Below are 11,746 nucleotides of genomic sequence, written 5' to 3' on the forward strand. Positions count from 1 at the left end.
GGTTGATTATTCATTTTTACAGCTGCATTTCACCCCTTTGATGCATTCATTTTATATTTAAGCAAAACTGTGGCCGAGTTAAAAATGAGATTCCCCAGTCTACAGAACGGACTACGCAACATTTTATCGAATGAAATGGAAAAGGTGGTACGCGAAGAAAAATTTCTCAAAGAGGAACCGGATCGTTTGGAATCGGCATTACGACGATGTAAAAAGCTTACCGGTACATTGGTAACGCTGAAAAGGTAATTGTCATGGACTTTTAAGCGTATAGACGAACACGACAATAATTTTTTTAAATCGTAGATTGGCAAGTGTACAGGAACAGCGACTTCCGTGCGCTGAACCGCCCTCGGATGATGTACCAAGATCGGCTGATCTACCAGCCACAAATAAGGTAAAAAAAATTCGTTTCTGGTTTTTTCCGTTTCTATTGTACAATAATTTTCGGTTTTAATTTGAAAAAAAGTTATTTTGATTTTCATTTGACGGTAGATTTGAAGTAGATTTGTTAATTGACCGAATTAATTTTTATTTTCAATTTATTTTTGATTACAAAAAAAATGCAGGGAAACGCAACTAAGTTGGTGCTATTAGTAATTTTAGTTGACAAAAACAATTTTTTTTTAAATTTTATTTTTGGGTTTTGTTCTTATGTTTTCTTGTTGAGCAGTCGCTATTTTAATATTTTAATCGAATTGGCAGTAATTTAATATAAAAAGTAAAAGTATGATTTGGCAGCTAAATTAGTTAATTGGTAAATTTTGACTTTAAATTAACACTTTTTCAATTATGTAAACTTATACCTCTTCATTTCGCATATTTCATTTTCATTGTGTGTGGACAATATTCATTGTTGGAATGGCTGGGCTTGTCACTTTTCCATTCTGTAGCCATACCTATGATCCTTCATAAAACTAAGGACAAAAAAGCGAAAAGTCCAGTTTACGTGTGCATTTTGATGATTCGAGGCGAACGAGAATTTGACGAGAAAACGAGAAATCACTGACCTGACGATCTATTAAGCCTCGGAACAGGTCAGGTATTCTTTGATCTGAAACTGAAATTCAAGTCGACCTGAACATATTTGAAGAAAAACTGAACTGAAAGAAATTTAGGTAAATCAGGTCAGTTTTCAGGTCCCTGAAATCTTACCTGATTTACCTGAATTTTTATTGGTTTTCAGATTTCTGGCAAATTCAGTTCAGGTAAAAAATTTTAATTAAGGTTCAGTTCTAATCAAATTCACGTATTCTGAGCTTCATATTTCAGTTCAACCAGACCTGTTACAAGATTTTCCAACTAGACTTTCGATTCAGAAAAATTTAGGAATGAATTTTTTTCCGCTGTTTTTCAGCTGGTCCACTCGTACTAACAAAAGTGTTAAGAGTAAGGAATTCACTCAACGATTATGAATCAAAGCAGACTAAATCAATTGTATTAGACCAGCTTAGCCGGTAATAATTGTTCATACAGTGACCGACATCTCAAATGTCTCACTGTCAAATTTTTCTGAGAATTTTATTGTGTCATTGCAAATTCACAATGACATTCTCTGAAAAAATGACAGTGAGACATTTGAGATGTCGTTCACTGTAACTAAAACGTATACCACTGAATAAAGCCGTACAAATTATTTTATCCCGAATCTTTATCCTTGTAAAGCCCAAATACTACAGAATCTCGAACAAAAAGTCCCTTATACGAATGAAGTGGTCTCAAGCACTCGCGTGGTAAAACCGTAACCAGACGTATGAGCAAAGTAGTTTTGTTTGAATGACTAAATCAGCTGAAAAACAGCTGAAGTAAATGAATGTCACAGTTTCACTGACACCCACTGTAATGTTTTCCCCTTTGTAAATTATGAAGCTTTTTGTTCCTTCTTTTTGGGCAAAAAATAGTGCATTTCATTTCAAGCGCAATTAAAATCTAAATTTTCTAGCGATTGAGGTCAAACCAGAGAAATGATAAGGTATGCCTGTGGCGAGATAGAAGGAATCTGAGGTTAAAAACTGTGTACGGTATGGGAGAGAATTACATACGAATTCTCTCAAGAAAGGTGCCTCGCTACAGGCGTACCAACTTATTATTTCTCTGGGTCAAACTGTTAAATTTCTTATGGTCTGTCCATATTTCGTTCGTCGATTGAAAGGTTTAATTCACAGCATTCGATAGAAAATCTTTTACTTCATATGTTATAACATTACATTTTAGTATATAGGAGAACACATTAATCTGATACCGTCGTTTACTTTAGTCTTTGCTATCGACAACAGATGATTAACCGTTTCCAAAAGATAATAGCTGGTGAACAGTTCTGAGCTTGGTCATCAACAATGAAACGTTCTACAAATTTTTTCTTTTTCTTTTTCTCATCCATTTTGATGTTTTACATTTTTTTCCGTTAATTTTTTGGTTTTTCATGAGTAAAATTATATTGATTATAACAGAGCATGCAGAGATTTAATTCATTTGTTTCATATTAAACATTCATTTAATGGTCACATCATATTTTTTAATGCGGTTGTCATTAAACAACAACAACAAAATTCATACGAAAAAACAGCATTTTTGAAATAAAAGAAAGAAAAAACAAAAAAAATGAGTAAGAAAAAACCACTCGATAAAATAAAACGAATATTCAACATTTCCAATGATCTTATGGGTATAGCGAGGCGATTAACGAACATTCCATTTCCATTTCTTTTTTTTTAGTTTTAATATTCATTATCAACACTTATCACTATTCCTGCTCGTTGTGTGACATCTGATTTTTATTTTCGAATTTTTTGTTGGGCTCATTTTTTGATTTTAATTTTTAATTTTTCGTTTTAAATGTTTAATGTCCAATATCACAAATGAAAAGACCAACAATTGAACACAAGTTTCATGATCACAATTTTTTATTTTTACATTTGCATAGTTTCGACAAAAAATAAATTGAGTTTTTTTAAGAAGGAAAAAATTAATTAAAAAAAAGCAAATAGCAACAACAACAACAAAAATTGAATAAAAATTTAAAAAAATATAAATTACCAAGTATCGGCCATTTACTATTTAATTTCTATTTTCTCTTGTGACACATTTCAATTGTAGTTCAACTGGCGATGGAGTTCTCACTTCAAAGAGGCGATAACTGAGTAAATTCCTTAATTGTAAAAATGAAAAATTGATTTTTGCAATTTAATTTTTCTTTAAATGAAAATTAAATTTTTTTAATTTTATCATTTTCGATCTTTTTCCAAATTTTATCAAATTTTATCAAACTTATGTGTGGATATAATCGAAAAAACCGAGAATCAAAAAATTTCATTATTTGATTTTTAATTTTGTTTTTTAATTTCTAATAATTGTCGGATGAAAACTGTTGACATGGATATTTTTTGTATTGGAAAATTTACTGTTCCTCCACTTTTTTATAATTCAACATTTTTCACCGTTTTATTCGTTCTGTTCTTTTGCAAGCGATAATCTCTTCGTTTTTATCTTTTCGGTTGTTTAAGTGGCTCGAGAATATTATGGATAAGTGTTATCGTAAACGGAATGATAAACAATTTCAAAAAAAAAAAATCTAAAAAGAAACCGAAACAAGACTTTTTATTTGTTTTCTTAAATGATTTTGGTAAAAATTCTTTTCGAATTGAAACTTTTTCTATTTTATGTTTACGGTGGATCAGTTTGAGCGATTTTTTGATCAATGTAACTTGAATCGAGTTCGTTTAGGGTGGTAACCTCAAAAGATAATTTACATTTCATCCGAACCCTGTTCACTTTATTCGTGGTCTGTTCCGTTTTCTCATAACTTCATGGTCAATCAAATTACCGTTATCAGAGCATCAAGTTTGGCACCTAAATATACCTGCTAGGAGGCACCACTTGATGTTCCGGGACAAAATGCTGTGATGGTAGCTCGTTCTTTACACAAATATTGCATTAATGTACAAATTAAAGCACAACCAACACTCCATTTAGTCCACAGGTGATATCGAAACAGCGATCGATCCGCAAATTAGTACAATCTATTGAAATGTGTGACTGAACGACTAGAAAGCCAGTTGCAGTTGCACAACACATCGTCTATGCGACGTTTGTCTGCTTGCCAAACTGAAATGTTCGATTGATTTCAAAATAGTCCAAGTCAATTATTCACCCTATTATATCAATTTCTACCAGATCATGGTTGATGCAAAGTTTTTCCGATACAATAAAACTGTTAGAAACAGCAACACTAAGAGTACAAATAATCTTCCAATCTGCTACTTCTTTTGTTAAACATATCGATGTGTGTTTGACACATGTACTTCATTGATTTTTACAAAAAAAGACTACTGAAAACTCATTACTTATTATTGCCGTCGTCGTTGACGAGTCGATAATATCGACTGCAGATGAATATTACCAGTGTTTGTCTCCTGTGTGTAATACGCAGGGTAATACGACAGTTCTGCAAAACAATAGATTTACACCCAATTCCTATGCCCACACACTGCAAGCAAGAATTTAAATGCCCGCTCGATTAAAAAAAGCGTACATTGCAGAACGTCTGTACCGATGCACTTGCACTGTTTAGACGTTAAATCGAGAAATTTAAGATTTTCTACTTTTTATTCATTTGACAATCAGCCACTGTAAAATAAGTTTGATCCCAAAAGATTTGGTGTTACAGTCGGCGTCATTGAAATTTAGATATGATTTTGCTTCAGCTGTTTTTGAGATGGTCAACTCATACAAACAAAGGTACTACGTCTGGTGAAACTGTAGCAGAGGAGTTTGTCCGTATGAGTGGGTCAGCTGAAAAACAGCTGAAGCAAATTCATGTCTAGATTTCAATGGCGTTTACTGTACAAGCGAAAAACAAGGGCCTACGTTACAGCAAACTTTTTCAGACGGCCGGGATGTACACTCAACAAAAATTCTTTTTTTTTTTACATTTTAACCCACAAATATAATCCATCTAATATCAGGTAGATTATAGTAACGGCACCGTCTGCTACGTTTGACCTGTTACACGAGTAAAGTGTGCGTGTCATGTACGAAAAAACAATATTCATATAAACATGCGGCAGTGGCTTTTGTGGGTTGGTAATATGTGGTATCTATCGGAACCAGAGTTTCTAAGCTAATTTCGGTCATTCATTTTATGATTTACAATTGTCTTGAGCCGATCCACCCTACTTTTTTTTCTTAAATTTTCAGCATAGTTTTACCATTCGAAATTTACTTTTTTGAATGCCTACGTCATGCCTTGAAAGGCAGAAAGAAAATTCTTCAAATTGTTTTCTTTGTTCACATCGTTTTTCGTTTCAAAATTTCTTATTCACAATTTTTACTAATTTTTAACACACATTTATATAATCACAACAATAATTGGCATTAAAAAAAAACAAGCAGATTAAAAAGAGGATTGTGTCTTAGATGCCTTTTTGTGTTTTTATTTGTATTTATACCAATGTTTTCTTCGATTGATTCACTCTTCATTTTTGATTTTATTTTTCTTGTATATTTGAATATTTTTGCAGAATTACAATTTTAAAGGTCGCACGAATGGAAAGCTAAATATTTTTCGTTTCATTTTATAACTTTTAAGTGGATTTTTTGAAAAAAGAAGAGAAGAAAATCTTGGACAATGTTCTGTTCTTATTAGCTGTTTAAGAATGAACTAAAATTTTAAAAATTAAAATTTTTAGTTTTTCTTTTAACGTAGACGAACAATACAATTGTTCATATGCCCCTATAGTAAGGTACATTGGAAATGATTATAACTTAACAATATTCAGATTCAACCAAATTTCCATTGATTTTTTTACTTACATTAAATTGTTGAAAAGTAAAACCCACCAACACACTCACCTAAACCCCTGGATCTCTTTCTCTTTTGCACCCACACAAACACACACGCATACTCCTTTAAACAATTATAAAGGCCCGATTGACAGTCACTCCGTTTTGGTCGCCGTTTTTAAAATAAAAATGAAAACTGCTCTCTTCTTCCGTTGTTATAACGGAACGGTGAGAAAACGGAGTGTAGTGCATTCGCGCTTAAGCATTTCTAAGATAAAATAAAAAATATATTTTTAATTTACAGATCTCTGAGCTTTTAAACTTGAATTGTCTGACATTTCTCTGTGTCTTTTCCTGTGTCAAATCTCAGACTTTACAATTTTAAAAGCGCGAGATTCAAAGAGGGAGACTGTGATTTGACCATTATCAGTGGCTATTTTTGGGGAAACATTTCCCGATATTTTTCTACATTTTTCCGAATTTTCCCGAAAGGGGAAAACTCAAGAAAATCTGGGAAAATATTTTTCCAAAATAAGCCCATCCATAAGTGGACGTGAAAATTGAAAGTTATAAGTTGACTCGACATTGTTTGTCTGGAGAGTCAGTTGATAACGTTTAAGCTTACGTCAGTTTTAAGTGAAAATCACAATTTCCCCAATGATCTTTTTTACATTTTTTTATCGTTTGCCATGGTCGAAATAACTCTTTCGTAATATTTAATTTTCGCTGCATAATATTCATTACAGTGAACGACATCTCAAATGTCTCACTGTCAAATTTTTATGAGAATTTTATTGTGGCATTGCAAATTCACAATGACATTCTCTGAAAAAAAATGACAGTGAGACATTTGAGATGTCGTTCACTGTACATTTTATTAAATTATGATTGAACCTTACTATATGGGAGCTTTAATTTTAAAAATTGATCGTCACCTTCGTTTTGTGCATCGTGAAACAACAAGAAATTTCCGAGGCTAAGTAGTAATGGGAAAATAGAGCTGAGCTGAGCTAAGTATTCGAATTTCACTGAGCGACGCCAATCGTACCAAGTGTGAGCTTTCCTTTGGTTACTCGCTGTCAAAGAACCGAAGATTTTTTTTTTTTTTGAAAAGTTCCTATTTCGAGTCTCGCTTTCTATCTCTATGTCTCTCCATTTCTCTGGCAACGTTTTAAGCTATTTTCAATGTACGTTGAGAAACTAAATAAACAAAACAAACGGGAACCCATATTTCAGTTGAGTTGAATTTAAGTGGAACCCGTCGTTTGGCCGTGCATTACCGATTTCTATAAAATTTCCTCCATGGTTTCTTCCACTCTTTCCAGTTGTGAGAGAGATATAAAGTGCATTTTACGAGTTCAGTTTTAAAAATATCACCAGGCCTTTGCGAGAATGGCCAAAAGGTAGCCGTTTTCTATTAAGTCATACCATTTTGAGTGTACACGTTTAGCGAATCTTAAACGAAAATGAAAGATTTAACACTTCTACTAACTCCATTGTTATGATTGAGAGAAATATGGGGATTGTCTCAGATTACAAGTCTGTCTATAAGGTATAGTTTCCTCTGTTGGATGATCGTTGGATAGAGACTATCTCAGTGTGTCAAATTTTAATGGTGAATCGACTGCATAATTCGAAGAAAAGACATTTTTTTAAAATTTCGTAGCAATTTATGTGTACAGATGAAAGTTTATATCGATGTGCTCTGCTTTGCTTTACTATAAAATTGATAATGAAGCATGCTATTCAAATTAAGTTTATTTTTGTATGCGTAGATGCTTTGTGATAGATTCGAACGCTTTTTAGCTAATCGATTTGGATTTTTTTTTAATTTCTAATCTAATTTCCAATGGGTCACTCACAAAAGCCGTCCACATTCGATGCATTTTGAACTTCTCTCCGCATGTTCAATACCCAATCCTTTTCCAATACCTCGTGCTCGATCCTTCCATCAATAAAGTGGACGTCCTTTTGAATGTCTCATAATAAAAGCCAGTGATCCAAGGATATGTCAAAGGATATTTAAACAAAGAAATAGATTTCCAGTTGCATTTGATATCAGAAATCATACACGAAAGTGCCATCGCTTGAGGTGAAGTTATTAAGTACAATCAAATTTGTGAGAGATGTTTTTGGTATCTCTCCTCAATTATTGCAATATTATGTCCTTTAATGCAAATGAAGCTTATAATTGCGCTCACTTTCGTTTGCTGTAAATGATTGTTATGTTGCTTTTTATGAGTGTGAAACGTTGAACGTTTATATCTGCTGTTATTGGGTACGGATGCGTAACCACTGATTTCAACAATAAAGACGGGAAACTGAATGCAAAGTGTTTGCATCTTAGCTTTTGATACAACTGTTCTTTTAAAGGATTGCATGGATTGAAAAGCTTCGGTGTCAAAACTTACTAAAATCCCAGATCATCATATGCAAAAGGTTTTGCATATCTTTGGAGAACCGACTTATGATTAGGAGTAACCTGAGCTTTGTGTCGAATTATAAATTTTTTTCTTTTGTTTTTAAATTTATTCCTAGACTCGCTAGTAAGTCCAAAATCATTTGCCGACAAAAGTTTTTTAATTTTCTTCATTAATTTACACAAACAGCCAGTCCCAAGTCCACGGCTGGGGTCGGTCTCTGTCAGCGGAGGAATCCCACATGAAAACGCACTCGATGCTTTGTTAGACGAATTGCAAACGTTTGCGAAACCACCCACCGGAAACACAGAGGTACCAAATTGATAAACCAAAAATCTCAATTGGATTTTACATACCAAAATCCAAATCCAATCTATACACACAACCAAACAAAATCAACTTGGTCTTTCCAGCGACCGGACGATTCAACATCTGACGACAGTTCGCAAACATTACAGAGTACCGTTACCACACAATTATCGCAAACCAGTCTTTATCCAACCGAACCATTATCAGTTCCAAACATCGGTCTTCGGCGTCTGCATTCGTACCCAAGCGGTTCAGATACAGACACCAGTCCACCGCAACCACAACGTTCTGTAGGAAAGCCTCCCGTTCCCGAACGAAATGCTGAACTTTTGTCCAAAGTCAGCAATAAGCGCATACCGCCACCACCACCGCCACGAACCAGTTCACGAAGCCCTTTAGCTAGCCCAACATCTCCGAATGTACCCACACGAATGCCGTCGCTCAATGAATCTATGAATGATCAGCACAACAATGGAAACGGTGGTGATTGCGGTAATTCAAGTGGAAGTGAATCAAATCACTCACAAGAGCATGGCCAACGACAAATGGCGTTAGAATTACGTCATCAAGAATTGCTTAAGAAGCAGAAACAGTTGCAAGAGCAGTACGCACGTTTGCAGCAAATCAGTAAAACTAGTGCACTTCCTCCAGCTGACATATTGCATTTGAAGAAAACCGGCAGTGAATCGAATTTACCACAGAAGATGGGCCTGAATATGGCCATCAGTGGTTCGATGAAAAATTTGAATGTGGACGTGTCCATTGTTGAGGCAAAGAAAAACGAAAAGAATCATATGGACAGTGGCAATGTCACGACAACCAAACAAGTTTACGAAACGGATATCCTATAGCGCCAGGAGAAAAGCTGGTCAGAAACAGACATTGATTAGAAAGCGCAATCGTTACTGATTTTCGGAGAATTATTTAAGAGAGGACACTAAGTCAAAGGACTCATGCACAGGAAAATATCAAAGAGCTTTACACGATGGAGGTGTAATGATGGCGCTGATGGTTGTATGGGATATACCATAAAAAGGAAAATCAAAAGTGTTGACTAAGTTAACTAGCGTCTGTGTTTACACATCTATGGTGTAGAGGTCTTTTGAATGACATGATGAAGCTTTAGTTGCACGTTTGCTCATGATTTTAAGTCAATGGACAAAGGGAGCAAAATATTTTTTTTAATGTACGAACGAATCAATGAATGATTGTGAACTCAATGGCACAGCTAGCCATATAATTCAAAAATATTTTGTCTAATTAACTTACGATTAGAAATTTTAAGTTAAAAAGTTCCAAGGAACAGTTGCCATAAAATCTGAACAAAAAATGATATTTTAAAGAAGAAAAAAAAACAAAAATTTTCGCTCAACTCCGAAAGCACAGCATTTGTTTCCGCTTATACAGGAATGTTTAATTTTGTTATAAATAACACCCCTGCGTCCTGCAATCTATACAAGTTTAATAGCTTATGCATTACGGAAACGTATAAACAAATAGGAAAGACGATTTGAATATAGCAGTATTACGGCAGTCGATCTCTATTCCCTTTTCTATCACAACTCTTTCAAGAGGCAAATTTTTCGCTATTTCGCGATAGATGTCGTTGCGTATGTCTCATTGTAGAATTATGATAGAGAGTAGAAAGTGACTGACATCATGCCGATGCGATTTTAGACAAAGGAGTGATTTACCAATAATTTTTCGATCAACGCCTACGTGCCAAACTGAAGTGAGAGCTTTTTCTTAAATGTACTTTAGCTCCTTCGAATTATTATTTCTTTAATCAATGTACTGTAGCGACCGGACAGTGCTAATCAATATCATATAGTCACATTCTAACGTAAATAAAAGAAATAGTTAGCTGCACATCGAATGCAACAACTAAAATGAGATTTGCATTTGCCAAAGTTTTTATCTATTTGATACACACATTCTAATCCATCAAAATCCCGTCTTGTAATCGTAACCAAAGAAAACTAATAGAAAATATTGCAACTACCGATCATGATATATGACGCGTCATGACGTATATCTAATTGGGAATTGAGTGGCAAAAAAAAATTGATTGCAGCACAACACACACTAAAGAGAAGGAGGAAAAGACGCAAAATTCGTCGAAATGGAAATCAGTGTTTTCAAATCTCCATAGAGCCATCCGTTGAGCATCCAAATCGCCATAATTGAAAGACACATAAATGCATTGTTTCCTGAACGGGGAATACAACCTCTTCACGATTCGTCAATGACGAAGATCACTTTTCATTCTCAATAGGCTTGGCCTTCAATAATGTGTCTACCTCAGCTGGAAAAATACTCAAATACTCCTTGGGTATTTGAAGTCCTCAATAAATTAAATTAAAGTTGAATGTCTTGAGTTTTTGAGTCAAGATTTGAAAGAACAACTTTGGGACTGTTCAAGGATTAGACCTCGTAGAGTGTTTGAACTATTTGTGAGTTTTAACATCTTGAAAGTTAATAATGAAGCACAGTTACATTTTACATAGAAATTGGATGCCTAGGTCGCCCAGTTCACCTTGAACGCACTCATAATTTATGTCAAAATACTATGAAAATGAGTGTCTTTAAAGAACGGTATTAGTCTCCTCGGTGACATATGGTCATAACTCCTTACTGAGCCAATAGAAATTCTTAACAGAGTGGTAACATATCGAATTGTGTTTCGACAGTTAAGTTAAGAGAGGGAGAGAGAGAGAGAGAGAGAGAAAGATGATTCACTTCTGATTTCGAAAAGTTGTTGCGTCGCTAGAGATAATCGTATTCAAACGAAAGTGTTTCTCCAAAATACAAAAACTAATAGAAAAATCTAAGCAAAATATTAATCAAATTTCCGCGTATCGACAAAAACCAAAACACTGAATTGAAACTCTTTAAATTGAAAATAAATTAATATTTAAACAATTAATATAACTTAATGCCAATGCTAAGACATAGCCAATCAAATAAATGGGAAAAGAAAACTAAAAAAAAATCCAAACAACCAACAAAATATAATCAGTAGCAGAGTAAAAATTAACAGATAAAAAGAAACTCGTAAACTAAATGGCTAAACAAAATAGATAATTTTTTGAACGAAAGTAAAATGTAGAATTTTTTATTGTAAACTTTTATAATTTAATAAAGAAAAAAAAAACTGAAAAAATTTATTTAATAAAAAAAGAAAATTCAGAAATTTATATAATGAAACGTTAAAAAGTCCTTTGGTTGACTTTCAT

General features: G+C 33.8%; 1 protein-coding gene across 16 annotated transcripts in view; it reads left to right on the forward strand.

The window, feature by feature from the left end:
• The window catches only part of LOC119076436 (coiled-coil domain-containing protein AGAP005037), a 170,102-nt gene extending 158,580 nt beyond the window's left edge, over positions 1 to 11,522 (forward strand). For all 16 annotated transcript variants that reach the window (XM_037183196.1, XM_037183188.1, XM_037183186.1 and 13 more), the window contains 4 exons: positions 63 to 245; positions 307 to 397; positions 8,391 to 8,513; positions 8,615 to 11,522. In XM_037183196.1, coding sequence (XP_037039091.1) covers positions 63 to 245; positions 307 to 397; positions 8,391 to 8,513; positions 8,615 to 9,361 — 1,144 coding nt within the window. In that variant the 3' untranslated portion in view covers positions 9,362 to 11,522. The remainder of the gene's footprint in view (positions 1 to 62; positions 246 to 306; positions 398 to 8,390; positions 8,514 to 8,614) is intronic.
• The last annotated feature ends 224 nt before the right edge of the window (positions 11,523 to 11,746 follow it).

This window comes from Bradysia coprophila, unplaced genomic scaffold, assembly GCF_014529535.1.
Source record: "Bradysia coprophila strain Holo2 unplaced genomic scaffold, BU_Bcop_v1 contig_232, whole genome shotgun sequence".
Taxonomy (NCBI): domain Eukaryota; kingdom Metazoa; phylum Arthropoda; class Insecta; order Diptera; family Sciaridae; genus Bradysia; species Bradysia coprophila.